Source organism: Molothrus ater, chromosome 1 (genome assembly GCF_012460135.2).
Source record: "Molothrus ater isolate BHLD 08-10-18 breed brown headed cowbird chromosome 1, BPBGC_Mater_1.1, whole genome shotgun sequence".
NCBI lineage: Eukaryota > Metazoa > Chordata > Aves > Passeriformes > Icteridae > Molothrus > Molothrus ater.
Window position 1 is genome coordinate 100,217,525 of NC_050478.2, and position 22,733 is coordinate 100,240,257.

Genomic DNA, 22,733 nt, shown 5'->3' on the forward strand with positions numbered 1-22,733 from the left:
AAACATTGTAAAATAAACTGAACTTGCTGTTGAGTTTGGAGATACTTGTTCCTTTGGGGTTGGGGAAGAGGGGAATTTTATAGCACACACTGATCTAAACTTTATTGTGCCCTAAGATTTTTTCCCATAATCCTGCTTGCAATTGTAAGGATGCTATGTAGTAGTGACATGTATATTTCAGTATGAATACCTTTCAGTGGTGAGCTAGGCCATGACTGATAGGATGGCATTCATTGTGTACAACCAGTGACACAGTGGTGAGGAAAAGTCATTTTGCCTTTCCTTTGCCTTAGGCTACCTCTGAAACTTGAGGCTGTAAGTCTAGTGACAGAGTATTGCAATTTTAATAATTTAGCAGCTCAGATAGGGTAGATTTAGATTAGTGAAATGGAAGGGATTTGTTGGTAGGCGGGAAAGGTTAGGCAGGGTCACTGGGATGTCTTGCGGCTGCATGTTTTATTTATGACTTTCTTTAATCCACTAAGTAGCATTTCTCCTTCTTCTATTGTTAATAGCCCTATATTTGGGGGACCAGAGATGTCTCTTGGATAAAAAATAATTTTGAAGTTATACAGTGTTCTAGAAAAACACTTATTTTATAATGAAAGCCCTTCATTAACCAACTGCAAGAACTGCGTGATGTAAAATGCCAAACATTTTGTATCTTGATTTTAACTGAATTTGTCATTTTCTGTTAAGCAAGAGGTGAGCAGATGGATGAACATGGTGAAGTTTTGGGAAGTATTGTCAGTGGGATAGAGTTCCACTGGAAATGGGTAATCAGAACTGCTTACTCAGATGGGGTCATTCTGGGAGTGTTTTTTCTCAGTTCGGGAGCCAGAGTGAGAATAATTTTTAAGGTTTCCACTTCCTTTTCAGGCTGTGTAGTTTGTCAAAATAGGGGAATTAGCGCTTCAGAAAAGCGGTACTGTGTTTTAGCTGCTGTGGGCATAGCAACACATAAGCTAAATCTTATCTTAAAGATGGGTTTATCATTCATATAAATCTAAGTACTTGGTAACTGGAAATTATATACATACGGGAAATACATTACAGCTAACTCACTGTCAAAAGCTGGCTTGCTTCAGTTAATTCAGAAGAGCAAGCCAGGGTTTGAATGAGGTTTCTAGGTCATTGTGTCCTTTAAGAACCTCATCCCTTGAAAGAAGAGAAATCAATATATTCTAGTGGTTTGTTTTGTTTTGTTTTTTTTTTTTTTTTGTCCTGTGGACTGTCTGCCAGAGTACTTGCAGGATCTCTTCTGTTTTGGTTGGGGGGGGGAGAGAGAGGCTGGCTGTGCATAGAATTAGTTATTAAAGGGACTTAAAAAAACCAACTTGCAGAACTTTATTTGTCATGTTTACAAAGCAAAATTTGTAAGAAGGGAAAAAATGAATCTGAGAATGTAAGGATTAAAGTAGGAAGCCTCCTTGGGGGCTGCAGTTATTTGTCCCTGGCAGCAGTACAGCAGCTGCCGCTGGGTGATTAAACTGTTAACTGTGCTTGCTTGCGTCACCTTTCCGAGAACACTGGTACCGGTATGTGTGATTTACTATAACAAGATCTTAAGTTTTTCCTGTTGGCAAATGACATGTAATATTTACAGAGGTCTTGGTTTCTTTCCAGTAGAAACATTTCAGATAAAGTGATACATGAAAGGAAAAAGTAATGCTTTCCTATCCTGGCAAAATAATACAAAGAGATATATTTTACTTTAAAATGCACATGTGTCTTAATTTTGCTGTGTCTTGGCTTTGATAATTTTTTTTTTTCTTCACACAGGGGTATCATAATTCTTTTAAGACTCCTGAAAGTTAAGATGGCCTTGCCTTACAGCTGGAATGCTAGTGAAAACAGACTAACCCAGTATATTTCTCAAGCTTTTATATCAAAAATAAATTTTCAGCATTTTTCTGTTCTCTGCACGTTTGTATGTGACTGCATATAAAAGCCAGGAGCTAAGGGAGGTGGGGCAACAACCCCAAATTTGAGTGCTTCAGCAGCAGCAAAACAGTTCTGCTTTACTGCTGACTTCTTTCCTCAAATCCAACAAGATCATCTTTGGTGGTTGCCAATAGCAGTGGGCGAATGTAAAGGCAGATCAAGACCTAGTAAATGTACTTTTCCCAGGTTTCCAAACACATGGAAAGTATTCATATTAAATCATACAAGCACTCTGTAGAACAAGAATCTATCTAATTCTTTAACTGTTTTTTGATTGCCATCAGCTTTTTGCCTATCCAGGTTTATATAAGCCTGGTGCTGCACAGGCTGGCTGTGAGTTCATCTATTGCAGTTGTGCTGAATTTGATACTTGGTAGTTGCTAATGTCTTTGTGTGTTTCCCAAAGTGTTTGTCTAAAGGAAGTGAGCCTTTTGGTGCAAGGATGGGTGGGCTGGCATTTTAACAACAGTCTGGGCCCTAATTGAGTTTTGTGGGTCAGGCTAGGTGAATTCAGTTTTAAAAACTGATATTGCATCATAATTCACTCTGTTGTCAGTTTCCTTATGGAATCTCTTCCATCTCTCCCTGAGATATGTTGAATTTTCTTAAAGTAATTTTAGTTTGCTATTTTTTATTTACTCTTCTTATTCTGCTAGATGTTGAGCTTCAGGAGGTTTACAGTCAGTTGAATCTCATTTTCTGGCATGTAGTTGTGTACAAATTTTAAACTGAAATTACTGTTTATTTAATACAGTGACCGATAAATGGCTGAAGGATTACTTACTGCCAACAACTCTGATTACCTAAATATCTTCTAGAGGTTCATAAACCTCCTAGAGGTTCATAAATCACATACTAAAAGGTTCTAGAAACAACCACAATGACTTTTTATTATGCAGTTTTTTAGTTTGACAGTACGATAATCTTGTCATTTTAATGGTAGAATTTTAAACAGAGTCCTTTGCTTGCCTCTGCCATAAAAAGGAGAATCGTCAGTCTTGCTTGTGTAATTTTGAGATGAAACCGTGTTGTTAGATTAGGCTTCATTTAATTGGATGATTTGTTGACTATTTTTGGTTTTGCATGTGGCTTTTTAGTATTTTTGTGTTGTATAATATTAGACAATAGCTTACAGGGAAAATGAAATTAATCAAATTCAAGCCTGACTTGAATGACTGCAAGTAGATTTTCCTGTTTTTTTTTTTTTTTAACTGTGTGAGCTTAGCTTTATGATTCTACACCAGCCTTTGAAACTTCAGTTCACCAAAAGTCTCAGAATTTAGGAAATAATGATAATGAACTTAGGAAACAGTGCTGTGGAGTGATCTGGTGTGATAGGACAGTGTTGCCTGGTGTGAGGTGTGGTGCCGTTGTATTAAGGAAATGTAACTGTTGAGGGATGACTGTGAGGACCTTTAGGCTTGTGCGGGAGTGTTAATTTGTTTGCTTGGGTTTTTTTTAAAGAAAAATAGGTATTCCAGTTTTCTGAGCAGCTATTCTATTAATAGCTGCCTGAAATTACTCTGATGAAATGCCAGTGGGAGAATGGGACTGTTATCAAAGTTATGTGAGAAATTAGTTTTTCTTATTTGTAGTTTGCTATTTGGGTCATACAGCAAAATTTAGTTCTAGTTGCTTGTAGACTAGACCTAAACCTAAACTTTCCTGTTAGAGAGTATTCATAAAGATGGAGGCATCATTAATTCTTGATTTTCTTTGAATTTTAGATGATCATAGTCGTGTAAAACTCCAGAACACCGAGAATGATTATATCAATGCCAGCCTTGTGGTCATAGAAGAAGCCCAGAGATACTATATTTTAACACAGGTAAGCAGTACAATTACTGGGTTATTACAGGGATTGAGAATCTAGGGAGGGGGATTTGTACAGTTGTAATTCATATTTGGATTGTTTCATCTCTCTGTGAATTAAAAGTATCTCATTATTACATGAAGTACAATATCTGTGTGATATAGTTGCTAACAGATTATTTTATGTTATAAGAAAAGCTAAAGGGGATATTGAAGTATGAGTAATTTACTGCATATGAAGCTTCTCAAATACTTCTTACACTTTTCTTCAGTTCTTTTGTAAATATGTTGCAACAATACTTTGACCTTTTAAGCCATCTTGTACCTTCTGAGCGTGCCTGCAGTAGCTTTTCTTTTAACAGCACAGTAGTAGCGATGCTTAAACCAAAATAACCATTCCCTGAGTTCTTACTGTTTTGTTGTTTGGTTTTGTTTGGTATTTTTTTCCTTAAAAAGCCCCCAGCCTTTTTAAGTTCTGGAATGATCTGTGGCTGCTTTCTTGCCTGCCATTTCTATAATTCTATTAATAATTTGTTTAAACTTAAGGGGAAGAGTCTTTCCTGTTTCCCACAGTGAACTATTAACTGTGCTCAAACACTGCTTTGCCTATACATTCTCATGCCTATTTTTGTATTTTTTACTCCACAGGGTCCACTACCTAACACATGTTGTCATTTTTGGCTAATGGTATGGCAACAACAAACCAAAGCAGTTGTCATGTTGAACAGGATTGTTGAAAAAGAATCGGTAAGTGACATTGGGCATAAAGTTGTAAAATAAGCCACACAATTTTAATACAGTTGAGCAATGTTTGGTTGTTACATTAGAAGAACTAATAAATATCCTCACTTGTGTGCAGTATAATGTGTATTTAATATGACAGTGAAGTGTGGGAGCTAAGACCTGCAGTTCACTTTGGTGAAAATAGCATCTAACAAACGTACATCCAGAAAGGTGAAAATAGCATTCTTAGAAAGGATGTACAAATAGAACTGGTGAGGAGTAGAGGCAGTGCAAGATGTTCCCAGGACAAAATGGAAGGTGGGAAAAAAAGTATCTTTAGATTGATTCTTCTAAATGTAATGGAGTAGCACATCTGTTATATAGAGGTGTTAGCTGTGACAATGAAGGCAGACTGCTGCCCAAGAGCAGTTGAATTGATCTATTAAGTTAGTTGTTTTTGGTTCTTTAGAACCATTGACATATGTGCAGAATACACAAATCTTCTGTTATGATGTATTTTTTCTGCTATGGTGCCTAAAACCATTGCAGATTTTTGTTATAAATGCATGTCATTTGAGATTAATGTTTTTTATTCAATGCAGATTTGTGAAAAAAATTTGACTGGTCTGTTAAAAAGTCACCAATTTTCTTGTGCAAAAAATTTCCTACAGAAAGTTTGAGTGCAGAGCAAGAGGAATACAAGACAAGGAATAGTTTTGCATTGGTTTGTTAGTTCATTCTTTTGTTTAACTAGAACCTTCCAGTATTCAGCAAGCCTGGGTAGAACTAGGTGTGATAGATGAGTTCTGTAAATGTGCAGGTGTGCAAGTCAGAAACTAAGGGGAGAAATGCTGAAATAGCTGAGCAGCGATCTCAGTTCCCTGTGGAGAACTGGAGGGGGGAGGGGGAAGGCTTAAGATGTATTTCAAAGCTTGTTAGCCGTGTGATGGAAGAAAGCATAAACACATAAAACTGGAATGCATAATAGCCACTGAAACAGTTGTAGTAACTTAGCTGTAAACATTGTGGACTTCAGGAATTCCTCAAAGTGGGAGCAGGTACTTGAGTCTTCTGTATTGAACAATGTGGACTCAGAATTTGCACATGCAAAGCCTAAGATACTAGGATATTTAACAAGATTTTTCTTTTTTTCTTTTCCCTTCTTTTTCTTAAAAAAAATCCATTAGGTGAAGTGTGCACAATACTGGCCAACAAAAAAAGACGACGTTATGACTTTCAATGAAACAGGATTCCGTGTGAGACTGGTGTCTGAAGATGTCAAATCCTATTACACAGTGCATCTACTGCAATTAGAAAATATCAATGTAAGCTTTGCTCAGTCTGTACAGCTCCTATTTGTGGGCTTAAGTGTGTCATGAGAACAACTTAGCATGATGTCACTTCAGGTTTGAGTGAGCTGTTACACTGGAAATTTTAATGCACTTTGCTTCTGAGAATGTTGAAGATGTTTGTGTGGAAATAAGCAGGTGATTTAGACCTCAGTCTATACATTAGGAGAGATAACATCTTTGGCATTTGTGTACTTGTATTTTCCATTTGGCAGTACCTTAACATGCTGAATTCTAAATGATGGTAGTGGTGATTCTAAGAGGAGCTGTAAGAATTAACTTGAGGGAGGAACACAAGAGTGGAAAATTCTGATTTCCTTTGAATATCAGATACCTGACTGAGTAATTACTGATTTTGTACTGGAACTTGAGTTTTCTGTGTAATTTAGTCCAGCTGTCTTAAGTTTTTTGGGGGAGGAGTGATTACCACCTGTAGGTAGGTAACTTCATCTTCTCTTGCTCTGCCTCCCCTTTTGCTCCACAGGACCAGCCATCCTTTTATCTTAAAAAATTAAGCACGTTGACAATTTAACCAAGTTAAGCTCAAAAGAATTGTTTCTAGCCTGAGCTTGGGTTGGAATTGCTTCTGTTTCAGATTGGAAGACAGGATTGAAGAGCTCATCTGTTTGTTCCAGCTATGTCTTGTAAGATATTCTCTCTTCCTATAAATCTTGCCTTATTTTAATCGAAAGTGCTAGTATGGCAAGTTTTCAAGGTTGGCTTTGTCAGAGAACTTGGGAAAAGAAAGCTTGAAGGTGTTCTGCATGTTGTTTTATACAACTATTGATATATTTGTTCCCAGATATTTGAATTTATAGTAACTATTGATAGTATTCTGAGATAATATTCATTAATTCATAACCTCCCTCATGACATCAACATGATAAAACTTGGCATGTTATTGCTTGGTCTTCTCCATTTTAGAAGAACTTTATGAGATCCTGTCCTGCTGACTTGAAGAATTTCTCTTTAGTAGTTTGTTTATTGACAGCAAAGGCAAAAGAAAGATGAGTAATGCTGGCTAGCTAGTGCCTGAAAAAGAACAATTCTGCCTTTTGGAAAGCTGAGGCAAGTTTTCCTAACTGCCAAAAGGGCTTCTTTGTGAAATTGTTCGGCTGATGTTGGCCCTTACTTTTAAACTTCCTATTTTCAAAGGATGCAATTTTCTTTACATGTTTATGTTTGAACATAACATTAACTGGAAAATGCAGAAATGCCTCAGGGAACAGCACAGTGTTTACTTTAGTAGACTTCTGGGTTGGTACTATTGAGCACTTAAATTTCTGGGTTTGTTTTGGACCAGCAGTGCAGGCCTGTCAGCACTGTACAGAGTTTCTTGTGTGTCATTGTCCTGGTTTAAGATGGCAAACCCAGGACAGTCATATAAATCAGTTTCACAAATACCAGTCTTTCTGTAATGAATTTTTATTTTGTATCTCTAGCACTCTGGTAAGGCTCCATGAATATTAACTCCAACACATAATTCTTGTAGGAGAAGCAGAACATACTTGGTTACTCAAGCAAAAAAAGCTGCATAGTTTCTAGTCTAAAACTGTCAATGTTATATGCAGTCTTTTGTAAGAATTTGATAATTATACCATAAAACTTGTGGGAACTGGCTATTCACAGTAACTTGAAATGTGAGCTTAACTGTGTTTATGTAAGTTATTCTGCAGGGGCCTTTGGTGGGGGCAGAGTGTAAGACATTTAGCCACTCAGTGCCTGGAATATAGTATGACTCATGAACAAAATATACTCTGAATGCCCAGAATACTTAAAATTTAGTATTTCCTTGAAAACAGAGAGAACCAAGGTTGTCTTTATAATGCAAGCATTCTGAGCTCAATTAAGTTTGTCTTACTGCAGCAAATCTCTTTAAGAGATAAACAAAATATGGGTATATGAAGAGTAAAGTGTTTATGTTGTTACCAATGAAACAACCTCTGAGTAGTTGGTTGGTTTTAAAGATTACTTAGAAATACAAGTGGGATTTGGGGCTGTTCTTTCTCAGGATTGTATCCAGGTATTTGTTGGTTTGATTTTTTTCTTTTACATCTGTTCTAGGAAAATTTTGTTCTTGGGGCTAGCACAGAGAAAATGGAGAGAAAATAGTGTTTATTGGTATCTTTCCAAATGTTTTGAAAAGATGCCTAATGTTCTTTGTTTTGCTGGTGATCATTTTTGAATTTGCTTATTTTTTTGCCTGACCCAATCTGCCTTTTAGAATACAGGTATTTGAAGCTGCTTTTCCACCATGGTTCATTTTGTATCTTCCATGGGTTTGGTGGTGTCAGTTGTCAGCTTTTCTGAAAGTTGAGTCCTGCTTTCTACTGGAATACTTCAGGTATCAGAACTGTCCCTTAATAGAGACTTACTGTGAAGGCTTCCACCAACCAGTGCCTCTTGGAAAATAAAGGAGAAGGAAGATACTGTGCTCATGGTTAAAATTTTATAATAATTTATGAGTGAAGCTGTTGAATGGCTGTGGTTTGAAGCAAAGTCTCCCAGCTTATTGGAGAAGTGATAGTGAGGTGGAGAAGTGATAACGAGAGCCTATTAAATCTATAAAATAACCTTTGCAAAATGCTGCAGGAGAATTGTTAGATACTGACATCTAACTTGGGAAAGACTCCACCTTGTGTTGAATATGTATTTTTATATTATTCTTTATTGTTGCTGTTAGCTTTTTTATTCCTTAATGTCACAACTTTCTGTATTGGTCTTTAGAGAAAGAAAACTTTGTTTTCAGTAATTTCACGTACAGAGGAATTCAGACAAACTATGCACGGGCAAATGAACATCAGATCTTCAGGGAAGACAGGGATTGCTCTGATAAGGAAATGGAGCAGTGGAATTTGAAATTGCAGAAGGAAACTTTCTGAATTTATCTCAGCCTGCCTTTCTGGACGTAAGAATACAGCAGTGGAAGGAGAGGTTTGCAAAAAAAATACTTGTTGGCAGAGAAAGGACTAGGACAAATGAGCTAAATTTGATGTGACACTGGTGCTGTGATACTTTAGAGCAAGGACCATTAATAAATCTCTAGTGGAATCTTGAGTCTTCCACAAATAGCAAATATTTGGAAAAACCCATTAGTAAAATGGATTCTCAACTTAGTACCAAGCTTCTGTGTGGCTGTGACTGTCGGATTAAGATAATGCAAGGCTGCTTAGCAGCCCTCACTAGCTGATCCTGTGGATGAACCAGAATGTTTCTGGTAATTATTTGGCCCCCTTATCCTCAAGGCCATTTTTATTTAAATTTTGGAAAACATTTTGGCCATCATGATTAAGCAACTAGAGAGGCTCTGGTAGAAATTGATTTATGATTTTGAATTTCAATTTGTAGAATAATGCCATTATAGGATGCCTTTTCATTTTTATGTGATCAAATTAGTTGTTAATGACTTTAAGGCATGTTCATTAAATATGGAACCAATGTAAGATTATAGGTTATAAAAGCCATAATCAAAGTGCTACTGAAATAGTCAAATATATCTCCATATATTTGACTATTTCAGTAGCACTTTGATTATGGCTTTTATAAGCAGCGTGTGGAACTTGACAGACCGGCATTGTTTTGTTATCCCCTGTGTAACTTGACCCTGAAGGCACCAACTTAACCTTTGAGCATTTTGGTAGTGTTTTATTCATGTTCAAACTCTCATGTGACTGAAAGACCTGAAGTTACTCTGAAGATTTTTGCTCCTTTTTGTTTTGAGTGATTGGATAGTCACTGTAAAAAGGTTATGGCGAGGCTTGTTTTGCTGGAAGTTAATCTAATGGGATATTCCTGTTCTGTTCAAGTCCTCATGTGGATCTCTGTAACTTGGAGCTTGTCCTTTGATTTTACTGTTGACGTTTCCAGCAGTCAGTGCAGAGCTGTGCAGTATGGTGTCTGCTTTACAAGTTCATCAGGTTCAGCTATCTTGGTTATTTATGGAAAGCTTATCCCAGTAGTTCGTAAAACTTCCACAGTTTAAGTAATTTAAAACCAAAATAGTTGTTTTAGTGTTGTTCCATGATGATTCAAGGATTTTTTTTTTTTGGTAGCTAGTTTTAGGGAATTAATCTTGGAAAATTGCGTTGTGGTTACCATAGAACTAGCTGGTTTTCAGTTACCATGCAGAGATATATAATATTTCTATGTTACGTCCCTTGTGTATTTCATATAAAATTTTATAGCGCTGCCTGAGTCTTGGAAGTCCAGGGGTTTTTATTTGAAAAGATTAGCTAGTTTCCTGGTAACACTTCAGATTAAATTAGTTGTTATTTAAATTTGACTTTTTGTCCATCAAGAGTTGTGAATCAAAAAGCCAGACCTCTTCTCGTAACAGTCCCACGTCACTTCATGGAAGTGCTGCATGGCTCAGTGACTGGGAGTTGTTTAAGAAAGGGTGGTACAGATCCTCACAAAGGCAATGTTTCAGCTGTACAGCTTGGCTGCCAAGCACCACTTGAAAGAGCCATTCTGTTTAAGAGAGCAGTGTGGGAGGTTTGAAATACTCAAATGGGATTTGGCTGTAGGATTAGAGACTGCGAATTCAAAGATGACCAGCTGGTTCCAGTGCCTCGCAATGGGACTCTTGTAGAGAGATGAAGAGACTAGGTATTTCTAGAATGAGCTGAAGGGATGGAAAATCATGGGATGGATAAAGCCTTCATACAAGAAAGGAAGGAAAAATGTAGTTCTGTGGGTTAGAGCAGAGTGACATGTACAACAGCACTGTTTCATCTCTCTTTCAGAAGTAACTATTTCAGATTAGTATATAAGTAGGGTGACACTTAGCCATACTTTGTTCTTTTTCTTTAGGAAGAAGATGCCAGTGCTTGTTATGATGGGATTGGGGTAAAAAAACCCACACAAAAGAATCCCCCCCAACCAAACAAAAGCCCACACAAACCCCACAGGTCACCTTTTCTGAGGTGGCAGAAAAGGCATTTTTACCTTCTTGAGGTGTAAGGGATGCTTTCATCTGGAATGCTCTTTCAGAATGTTGAAGTAGGGAGTATCAATTGCTACCTACAGAGACCATCTAGATTCACAAGAACAACTTCAGCCTTTACTTAACATGTGCATTTAGCTCACCTCTCTAGTATTTTCCTTAGTTTTGTTTCTAAAGTGATGAATTGTTTTTCTTAGAAATGGAGGAAATTGCTTAAGTGTTACTTACAGATTTCTTATGAAAAATGTTCCTTCTTCATAATTTTTAAACAAACAGGTCATTCAGTTCATTTGTGAGTTAACTTGCTACTTGAAAAACTAGGTACAGAAGAGCAGTAGGAGAGCAAATGCAAACTCTTTAATGCTTTGCTCCAGACAAGGGGAAGTTCCAGTATATTTATACAATTTTGGGCCTGATATTCCTTTTTTCCTCTATGAAATATTAATGTAAACTTGTTTTCCCAATACTGTAGATCACACTTTGTTGTCCTTGTTGAGCACCTAGCCAAAAGACAAAATATTTCTGGAAGATAGCTGTGCATCTGAGAGTGACTGGACTCATGTTAATATCCACTGTTTTCTGTGAAAGTATTGGCAGTCTTGCAGTATTGGGCATTGAAGGCAAAAGACAAGTTGAGAGATTTATTTTTGTTACTGCGGAAACCACGAAATGGATTCTTTTAGTTTCACAAAGGAATTTCATAAGTTGCCTCTCATAAGAAGTAGAAACAGACTGAGCAGATGAAGAACAGTAGAATTTATTTTATTTCATGGCTATATTTCACTCTTGCTGAAGAAGAATAGCTTTTCTGGAATACATTGATTTTTTAAATCCATTTGTGTTCAAACTTTGCCAAGGTTTATGTAGGTGTCAGTCTATGTGAAAAATTAAATAACTGAAATAATAAATTATAGGTGAATTAATTAAAAATTAAATAACTGAATTAATACATTTAAAAAAGTAACCAAACATTTATAAAATTCCTGAGCTAAAATCAGAATCACCATGGCAAGGAGCAACATTTAACAGCAGGTCTGGAGTGAGTTCCATAAAAATATGATCCAAATTTCATATACATACTCTCTTGCTGTCATTTCAGTACTTGCAGTTAGTTGGTTACATTAGGAGAGGAACTCTAACAGAGTGGTTCCAAAGCAGCTGTATGATTTTGGAATCCCCTTTTTTTTACCTAAAAAAGATAGAAGATGTCCAGCAGAAGTCTTGCTAGACATCCTAGACATCCATTATGCTGTATGGCTTTATAGCCTTTTCCAGGAAAGAACGCTTCCTGCTGCTCTCAGTAATGTGGTTAGTATAAAGGAGATGTAATACCTCTTGGCACTACAACTTGCTTGAAGCAAAGTGCAGAGCGTGTACAATGCTGACATGGGTTATTTCAGTCATGTTAATTCTAGCTGTCTAGTAACTGCTGTCAGACATTGAACTGCATTATTGGTAGACAAAGAAGGACATTTGGGAGTAAATAGTAAAGCAAACCAAACATAATCTTGGAAGTTTGAGAAGAAGAAGAAGAAGAAGAAAAAAAAACACGTGTGGTAATAATTGCAAAGGAGAAAATTACCAACTCAGATAAAACTGCTTCAGTGTGCACTGTTGGTTGTCATCCAGTTTGAAGCAAGTTACTGGGTTGTTTGTCTTAATGGGAGGTTTAAAATAGACAAGAGCTGTTGATTGAGCTTGGGGGAATGGGCACTGACTGAGCCAAAGAGGAATCCTTTCTAGTTCTAGTGTTTATTTGTTTTCACTTCTAGAGTGGTGAGTCCAGGATGATCTCTCATTTTCATTATACTACATGGCCAGACTTTGGAGTTCCTGAATCCCCAGCTTCATTCCTGAACTTCCTGTTTAAAGTCAGAGAATCTGGTTCACTGAGTCCCGAGCATGGACCTGCAGTAGTTCACTGCAGTGCGGGAATAGGACGTTCTGGCACATTTTCATTAGTAGATACTTGTCTTGTTCTGGTAAGTGTTTGCATTTTCTCTGTCACCCCTTCCCTTATCCTGACACCCTGCCAAACTTCCCAATATGGGCTTTCTGGTCAGAAGGCTATAAAAACATTGAAGTTAATGACATTCCAGTGGAAACTTAAATTAAGACATCATGCTTTTTTTTTTTTTTCTTCACATATTTTGATGGCAAAACCACAGCTCTTGAAATGCATTTACAAATTCCTCTTGAAGTACCCCAGGACAATAATATATTCTCAAAGCTTCCTGGAAAGTAAATGTAAACATTCTTTTCCTTTTACGTAAGATGTGCTTAGAAAAGGTTGAGGATTGGTTGTTTTTTTTCCATATGAAAAAAGCTTGTGAATATATATTGAGATGATTGAATCTGTAAATCTTTTTCTCCAGGGCCTTTTTAAAGCATGGAGAAAATTGTTATTGTTATCTGAACTAGGATGAGAACTCAGGCATGCTCCTAATTCTCCTGCAGTGTGTAATGGAGGGTGATGCAGAATTTCCCCTGCTGTGCAGCCCTCTGGGTAGTGGGGCTTGGCAGCCAGTTCCAGTGCCACATGGATGTATAGATTGTTTGCTTATAGTGAACTGCATCATCTACGATTGCTCATGACATGAGTGAATCATGAATGTTAAATAATATTTTAAATAAATCAAAAATTTTATTGGACTTGAAAGTCCAGGCACAGAGTTTTCTCTTTGTGCTTGGTAATAGTGAAAAAGACAGGTTTAACTGAAATAGAATTTCAATTGAATTACAAGAGACACATTTTGTGGTTTGATTAGATCCTTTAACTTACTTTTTTGTTGTTGTTTGGTTTGGGTTTTTTTTACTTTTATTTTTCTTTGGTTTTATGCATTTTGAAAAGCATAGGGCTATGAGGCGTATGTTTTGATGGAAGTGTACTTCAGAAACACCCTGTGAATGTAATGTGGGGACAAACATGTTCATTGCTTGGGTTTGGGGTTCTGCTTTACGTAAGGAAACTTCTGCCATAATCAGTCAATCTGAATTGCTGTCTATTCAGAAGCAGTAGGAAATTTTACTTTACAGCTCTGATTCTTACAGTCCTATTTCAAAGTCCAAATACAAGCCTGAATAAAATTAAGCATATCTATATGTCCTAATTTTAAGACTTAATGTTAGGGTACAGTTTATTTGTTTAATACACTATCCTTGATTTGTTCATAGTAGGTTTTCATTAGATGGTTTGCATTTTTCCTTCAAAAATAAATTAGAAATCATTTGAGATGTTAATCTTCCTTATAACTAATAGAAGCATAATATGGACAAATTAGATTTTAGATTGAATTTTATGATTAATTTTTACTTGTAATTATTTTTATATACCATTGACACTTTCAATGTAACTTGCTTTACAGATGGAGAAAAAAGACCCATTTTCTGTAGATATTAAGAAGGTATTACTGGATATGAGAAAATATCGAATGGGACTTATTCAGACTCCTGATCAACTAAGGTTTTCATATATGGCTGTAATAGAAGGAGCAAAATTTATAATGGGGGATTCAACTATACAGGTAAATGTTTATCTCCATGTATTTGGACAGCAGATTGCAACAGTAGTTAAAAATAAGCTCCAGATGATTTTAAAACATGTAATTTTGTGAGATCTAAATGATTATCCTTTTTCAGTAGATGCCTAGGAGGTATCAAAGGGTATCTGTTCAGTGACTTCTATCAAACTAAACTCTTGACCCTGTGTATACGTCCCCTCTTAGATAAAATATGAAAATAATTTGTCCAAATGTTTAAAGGAAAAAAAATGGTTCAACTGATATTTTCAATACTAAAAAGGGAAGGTAATGCCCAGTGTCACTTTGAAGATAGCAAGGCTCTGTTTTAGAATTTCTTTGCTATCTTCCTAGCAGATAAGTTGCCTGATGCTACAGAGAATATTTATTAGTAAAGTTGCCTTTACCAATAAATAGCCTTTCAAATTTGTGTTACAGTTAGTATCATCTAGCCAAGTATAATGATTTTGGGTGCAAAGAGATTACCAAATCTCACTGTTTTATCAGTGCAGCTTGCAGACATAACAGCTTACAGCTTTAAGTGGCTAGCCTGGGTGGGAGGGAGAAATGGGAGGAGAGGCTTTGAAACACATTTAATTCTGCTTTTGTATGCTAGGGCTCTTTTATTTTGTTGATTTCTTGAAATCATGAATAGAGCAGATAAGCTAAAACACATTTCCTTTCTTTGTGGTATTGGTAGTGGTCTGATTCTTCCCTTTAACAAATGTTTCTTGATTTGCTGTGTAAATAAAGAAATAATTTTACACTACTGCTAATCAACACCTAGATAGTGTGCTGCTGGTCTGGTACCTGTGCCATATGTCTAGAAGACTTCATGATTCATTCTAATGCTAACAGCAGTTTAGTCTCTTCATTTTGTGGAAGCTGTTTCTGGTGGTATGAGGTATTGTGTCTAGTAATATTTTTCTGCTTGGCTTTTTTTGAAAGCCATGCTCCAAAGTGAGCAGCTCTGGTTCAATACTTACCCATCTAGATCACAGGATTTCTTACTTCTGGATACAAGGGAGCATTGTCAACTCAGAATACTGCTTGTCATGTTCAAGTGTGTTATTTATTCCTAGTAAGAGAATGCCTAGGAAGGTATACTTCTCATTTGTTCTCTTTTTCTTGTTATGATTGTTCAGATGATCTTCCTTAAATCAGTGTTTCCTGTAGTGCAAGGCATTTGTCCTGATGCTTCTCTCTTTAGGCCTTGGCATTATGTGCAGAAAATCAATTTGCTGCACTCAAAAAAAGCACATTTCTCTTTCAAGGTCAGCTAGGTCATTTTTATTCCATAAGGAATGGTTGACTCTTCAGAGTGTGAGAGCTGTTCACATCTCTCTGCTAGTGATGGAGAGGGCCTGAAGTTATTGAATGCCTCTCTTATTTAACATTAGCCAAATGTTCATCTCTGATGTCTCCTTGGACTCTGGAAGGCAGTAAACTGTGCAAACACAACTTTAGATTTTAATGGAGGAGTCAGTTCATTGTTAAAACTCATTTTGCCAGCAGTCCATTTATAAGTAACTGATTTTTTATATCACTTTGAGTTAGATATTTAGTTTAGGCCAGCAGTCTTGAAATCATTCCATGGACAGGAGTCTATTGCTTGGTTTAAGAAGATTCAATTTTCAGTTCATCTACTTTATCATAGACTTCTAAAAGTAACTGATTTTTTTTTTCCCCCAAGGTATTCTATGTCTCTGTAGGCACTGGCTGATTTGTGTGAGAAAAGTAATTGTTTTTTAGGGCTGATTCTTTTCCTTCCTGTGCACTTTCTAGGCTTCTTTTCTGCATGAAATTTTGTTGTAGCAATTAGTTCTTCAGACCATTTATCATTAGGACAGAGATCTAGCAAAACAGGTTTATGTCCAATTTCTTTTTTTATTCCATCTTATTTCAGATTACTTCTCTAAACAAGATGAATAACTGTTTTATGATGCTGCAGATCTCTGGGCTAATGGGCCACTAAGTGAAATAGTAGGCCATGACTCTGGCATAGATAACTCTAAGTTAAATTTTCCCAGTTCTCTCTTTTTAGGCAGTTCTTGTATACAAGGTCCTGCTGTATTTTGAAGCCATAAAAGGTAAGAGCACAGCACAGGCCTGTAGCAAGTAGAGGGACATGGGAAGTGCAGGACAGTGCAGGATTTTATAGGACACAATGCTTCCTAATTGTGGAGCTGCTGTGGACAGTACAAACCCTGAAGGTAGAGGCCTCATGCCTTTGCAGTGGCACCATCCTGGAAAAATAGAAAAAAGGATCATTGATGGTTGTTGGAGAAGACACATCTTGACCTAACTTTATTTCTTCATCTAGCAAATTTTTTTCTTGATCTGGTAGTTCCTTTAATCTACTTCTGTGACTGTTCTTTTGGAAGACATCTTGGCAAGGGGGCCCTTTAATATTAGGGGAATGTTTGAAATGTGTTCTGCTTGTTTTCAGGAACGGTGGAAGGAGCTCTCTAAGGAGGACCAAGCGCCAAGTTCCGAGCAGTCTCCTCCACGCCCAACCAAAATAACCACAGAGAAGTACAATGGGAACAGCATAGGCCTGGAGAACAATGATCAGATGGAGAAAATAAACACTGACCTGTCCACTAAGGTTCAAGATATCGTAGATGGGAACATTGAAAAGTAGGCAAGATAATGGAACTTTAAAAGGCAGATACACTCTCTCAAAAGGCTGAATTATTAGGCTGCTTTACTTATTGTAAAAACATTCAAGATCTTTCTGCAGTAGCAAGGGAGAACAGGTGGTGTTTGACTGTCTTATTTAATGATTTTAAAAATACCACCTCAATGATTCGTTGTGATTTGGTTTTATTATTCAGAAGTCAAGAGAAGAAAAGTTAGTGTCTCTAACTGAAGCAGCTCGACCTCACACTTTGAAAGCATTTTCTTAACAGATTATCAGTGAACTCCACTGTGAAGTGTGAATAAGGTCCTAAAATTGTCCAGTATTTCATACTGACTTTTAAATGCAATGCTGACCTGTGTTTCAAAAATTACACGGTTCCTCAGAAACACAAAGGTTTTATCACATACCACTTTCTGTGTCATGGTCAAAATTGTATCTCTGGAGCCATGAATTACCCTCTGTTCATGTTAAATCTGCCTGCTGTGAGTAGGTTCCTGTGGTTTAGCCGTGTCAGGTGAATTTGCCTTTCCCTCAGGAGTGTTGATGCCTCAGCTGGGAGGCACGGTGTCACCTGGGCCTTCCCACATGTGGGTTGCCAGATGTTGATCCATAGCCAGAGATCCAGAAACTGGGCCAGGGCTGTGCCAAGCTGAGCCATGTGGTGCACAGAAGGAGGCAGGGTGTGTCCCAAAGGGCTGCAGCCTGAGATGAGACACAGCAGTTCAGTGTAGATAGGCTGGAATTGCAAAATAACAGTTAATGCTGTTATAATAACAGCTAATATAACAGCTGTTATAAAAACACGACTACAGAATTGCTGTCATTCTTTCTCCAAACACTTCATGAGTGTTTCGAGAGAGAATGACAGCAATTCTGTAGTGGTTTGAAGGAGCCCCTCACAAGAAGGAAGAAGGAGTGAGGTTATGGGGTTGTGTGTTAGAAGTCAATCGAAGTTGGTTTTTGTGTCAGAGTTATTAGAGATTTCAAGGGCACTTTGGAGACATAAATTACAAGGTTGTCCTGCTAGTGTAACACACAGAACTCGGTTTATGGTGTGTCCTGTATCAGGATCTGGTTTGCATCCTGAGATGAGTACCCTTAATCCTGCATGCAGCTGTGAGTAGGGGTTGGAGTCAGTGTATCATTGAGGCTGCTGTAAACTCTGCAGTGGAGGCACCCTTGTAAATACTGGGACACTTGCCGTGGTACCTGGCACTGCATATAAAGGCAGCCTCCACACAAAACATCTCAGCCATCAAATGGGGCCCAGACAGGGGTGAAAGACTCAGCTCAGATAACTTAACTTTCTGTTCTCTGTCAAACTCGTAGATGAAGTACCGTGTACATCTTTACATCTGTCATTTACTTATTTGTGGGGCTTCGCTATCTGAAACTCTCTACAAGGTGGTTAAAACATAATAAAAGATTGCTTGGTTTGGATTTTATATACTGCTGCTGTATGCTGCTGCTGGGTTAACTCTTGGGCGTGTTGGAAAGAGGTTTGCTTTAATATTATAATAGCCTTTTTTCCTGTTCTTCAGTGTAAGAGTCACCTTTTTTTCTTTTTAAGTTCTGTCCGAAAACGACTGCGGGAGGACAGAAGAGCGCAAACAGCACAGAAGCTGCAGCAGATGAAGCAGAAGCTAAATGAGACTGAAAGAAAAAGAAAAAGGTGGTTATACTGGAAACCTATTCTCACTAAGATTGGGTTTGGTACACTGTTTTTAGTTGGTGCTTATTTTTGCTGGAAAATGTATTTTCAAAAACATTCCTTGTAAGTGAACAGTAAGTGTGACTGCTCCAACAGCTGATTTTGCTGGAAGGTAATGAGTAGGGGTGTGACTTTAAGCATAAACTCCTTATTCCTGGAATGGGTAGAGACTGTTACATACAATAGAGAAGTGATGTAAACTTGATCTCATGTCGACATCTCAGGACTTTCCACTGCAGGTACTTAGAAAAATGAACCGCTGCCCCCCACAGAATTGATGGTTTTTGTTTAATATGAGCAGGTACAAACTTGCTGCAACTGTTTATACACTTTTTAAAACGGTGTTCTACCAGATCTTGAACAAATGCTGAACCATGGAGGTTTAGCTACTGAAGGCTGTCTGGATTTAAATTTACATGCCTGACATAAGCAATAAACAGTGTTGTATCATTTACATTATTAATGCAAAGAAGTTATCCTTAAATATGTGTAATGTGTAATGTACTAGTGACATGAACATAAGCATTTTATATTCTTACGACCTAGGATAAATATATTTTATAATTGCATATTTAATCTTTTTGTAGTTCACTGTACTTTTAAAAGCTCAGTTTGTACAAATTTCTGACCAAAAGAATTTCATTTTGAAACTAAATGTAATTATAATTTGTGCATGAAAAGAATAGTGCAACCATTCCCCACATTTGACTCTCCAGTTTGAAATGAGCAGCTAGGGGTCTGATGAAGCACTTGCCAATTTCTACTCTGTTAATTTGCATTCCTTATTTATTTTTTGTAGTTTTCATTATTTAAGACTTGGAATTTTTTTTAAGGCTTTTGAGAACTTAGCCCCGACTGAAAGTCATACTGTTGATTAATGTATTCAGACTTTAGCTACTGTTTGAAGGCCAACATTGTTCAAGTTCTGACATTCCATTCAATGTAAAACATGATGTTTTGTGTGTCTATAGATTTTTATTGCTAGAACGAATAAAATTAATTCACCAGTAATAGTTGTAGGAAACACATCAAAGGAAACGGTAGATGAACTTCCAAGGGCGGCTCTAATAGAATAGAAATGTTGGTAGTGTTCTGCCATACCAGTGTTTTCAGCTGTATGAGCCACTTTAGTAGCTTCACAAAGTCTAGAACTGCTTTTCAGGTTCCCCAGCACTGTATGAGACATGCTAGTAAAACACTTTTAGGACTAATATTTTGGGAGTATGTGTGCTAAAGCCCCTTTAAGATTATTGAGCACTCCCTTTCCATTACTTGAGTAGTAACACTTCCTAAATAGTAATTCAACACAAACCACTTTCTGCCCTTTAAATTAACTTTGAATACAGAGATGGTATATGACTGAATGTAGCTTGTTGTTCAAGCTAGGATCTAGTAATTTGTAGGATTGGATTGTACTTTGAAATGGGAATTTTATTTATTCAAGCATTGCCTTGTTGGGTAACTTCAGAGAAGTTATGTTTTCTCCTTCCGTTTTCTGAGCTTGGTTGTTTTCTGTTGGGTCCTGGGGGTTTTCTTCCACTCCCCTCCCCCATTTTGTAAAGCACTTCTTGGATTTACTGCTGAAAAATACTCAAAAGAGCTGGATGATTATTTGCTCCTTATTCAAAGGAATTGACTTCAATGCTTTCCAGTATGTCCAGGCTTGGTAGTCACTTAAGAGGCATGGGGCCCAATTCCTCTGACATTTACTACACCAAGCTAAGTACAGTTTACTCTTTAAAATTCTCATTTCACAATAGCTAATACTATTCTGGACCACACTGTTTGTACAGTAAACAAATGCTGAAGGGTCCAGATGAGGAAAACAAATACAGTTTTGTGGAGCACTGGATTTGGGAAGTTGTGCGTCAGTAGAACGAGACAATTTGTTCCATGGCATTGCTGACCAACTGTGCAGCTCCAATAGCAGAATGACTGCTGGGACAGCTAACTGCTGGGACATAGTACAGGCAGGCAGCTCATGTATTTTAAGACATTTCACAATTTTTACAATCACGGTAACTTTTAGCCAGCAAGAAGACTGTCAAAAGATTTTTTTTTTCCTTTAAATTGAGGATAGGTTTTTCAGTATCAGCTGTAACTGATAGTAGGTGTAAATGTATGTGCCTTATAAAGATATTTTGGTTATGGAAAAATACATGGAATGTAATTTAAGTGCTTTTGTAACAGAAATATTCCAGATTTTATTCTAGATACTTAAAAGCAGCTAAGGAAAAAGTGCAGGCAAAACTTGGACTGATACCACACTGTTATTTATTGCCCTTCTTTTGGCATGAGGAGGATTTCCTCAGCTACCAGTATCCTACAGGCACTGAGCTCTAACTACAGCTTGTCAAGTTGTCACTTGATTTTTTTTCTTCCTAATTCCATCTTCTAAATTCTGGCTTTTCAGTTTTCTTGATCCTGAGTAAGCATTCCTCAGTTCAGGGTGGGGCAGGGCAGGGGGCAGCCAATTCAGATCACCTCATACTCTGTTACCTTCTTGATGCAATAAAGCAGGACTTGCACATTCAGCAGTTGTTCTGTAAAAGTTGGGTTCTGTGATTGCAAGTACCTTGGGAGTCTTAAATGTTAATAATTTAAGGAGGATGAACCAGTACAAGCCTTGGACAAAACTTTTGAACAGTGAATTGTTCATGGTAGTCTGAGAATAGTAAGAAAAATCAAATGATTGGTTTCTTTTTACATTCCAGGAAATAATTTGGATAAAAATCTTCTTTCTGGTCCATCACTAATCCTTAAAACCCAAAATCTGGAGGATTGTTTTCCTTGATGCACACTAAGCCCTTGTGATACTTTGTTATTCTGGAGGATTTAAATTTGCAGCATTTTTGCACAGCTTGGATGTTAAATAGGAACAAATTTGGGCCAAAATGAAGAACTGTCAATCCTGGTCATCTCTATCATAGGAAATGCTTAAAGGGTGAAATTGAAGGACATGCCTTCTGACCTCTCTTCTCTCCCTATCCCTGAGTTCTGGCAAACTGCTGCCTGGTCCCATGCTACTTCTAAAATGTCGTTGGGCTCGATTCAAAATTGGTTTTGGTTCGGTTGGTGTTGGTTTTCCTCCTCTTCTCTGGAACTGCATCAGTCAAAATATTTGATGCATAGTGGGCATCTCTGATTAAACATTTGGCTCTCAGATGAACACTTGTGTACAAATCACGCACGTTTTCATAAAGAAATACCTAGCAAACATTTGGACCTCCACTGCAAGGGGTTTGCAAGATTGGAATTAATCCTCTAGGTTTCCTGTTTGTGTTCTGGGTGCAGGGACAGTCCACTTAGTGACGGTACATCTGTATTTTCTTTGAAATGTATTAAGTAAAATAATTTAATTCAGTGTGAAATAGCAATTTGGAAAAAAAACCTCTGGATTTGTTATGGAAGTGAGATGTTGCCAGTGAAATGTGGCTTATTCTGTTAAACCTCGAGTAATATGGTTTACTGACATCAGTTTATGTCCCCCTGAAAAGGGAAGAGGCGTAAATGTGTATGCATGTATGTGTGAGTGGATCATGCAGGCGATGAAAAAGCCTGGTTAGCTTTATGTTTAATGAATGTAAACCAAATTATTTAGTTGTTTGGCATTATAGTAAAACCTGAGACACTTGAGGACTGCACGAGAAACTAAATTTACAATGACAAAAGAGGAAGTCTTCTGCAGGGCCAAGTGGCTTAAGCTAGAGGACGGTATTTGCAAAGGTGATGTGACACACAGTAGTCTTCCTGGGCCTTTTTGTTTGCCCCCAAAGTTTTAAGTCAGTCTTTCATTTTTATGTACAAAAAATAAACGTGTTCAAAATTGCATCTCTGTCTGAGTCTTTATTTAATTGGAAGGATAAATACTTGGAAGCCCTCTTTCAATGTGTCATACCTGGTGGAGGAAAGCTGCTTTATGAATCAGTGTAGTACTTGCAGAACTCAAATGCATTTTACTTGTAGTAGCTCGGGGGTGTGGTGCTGTGAAAAGTCTCTTTCTGTAGACTCTCGGAGTAGAGCCTTCTCTTGCCTAAAAACAGAATGTCCAGTGCTGGGGTGTCTTTCTCACTACAGGAAATCTATG

General features: G+C 37.3%; 1 protein-coding gene across 2 annotated transcripts in view; it reads left to right on the forward strand.

The window, feature by feature from the left end:
* The window catches only part of PTPN2 (protein tyrosine phosphatase non-receptor type 2), a 30,198-nt gene that overhangs the window by 6,689 nt on the left and 776 nt on the right, over positions 1-22,733 (forward strand). The window contains exons 3-9 of one of the 2 annotated variants that reach the window (XM_036404490.2): positions 3,672-3,772; positions 4,405-4,503; positions 5,667-5,804; positions 12,546-12,755; positions 14,139-14,297; positions 16,741-16,931; positions 18,506-22,477. In XM_036404490.2, the coding sequence (XP_036260383.1) occupies positions 3,672-3,772; positions 4,405-4,503; positions 5,667-5,804; positions 12,546-12,755; positions 14,139-14,297; positions 16,741-16,931; positions 18,506-18,713 (1,106 nt within the window). In that variant the 3' untranslated portion in view covers positions 18,714-22,477. Of the gene's footprint in view, positions 1-3,671; positions 3,773-4,404; positions 4,504-5,666; positions 5,805-12,545; positions 12,756-14,138; positions 14,298-16,740; positions 16,932-18,505; positions 22,478-22,733 lie in introns of those variants that run through there. The other variant, XM_036404491.2, reaches the window with a different exon arrangement.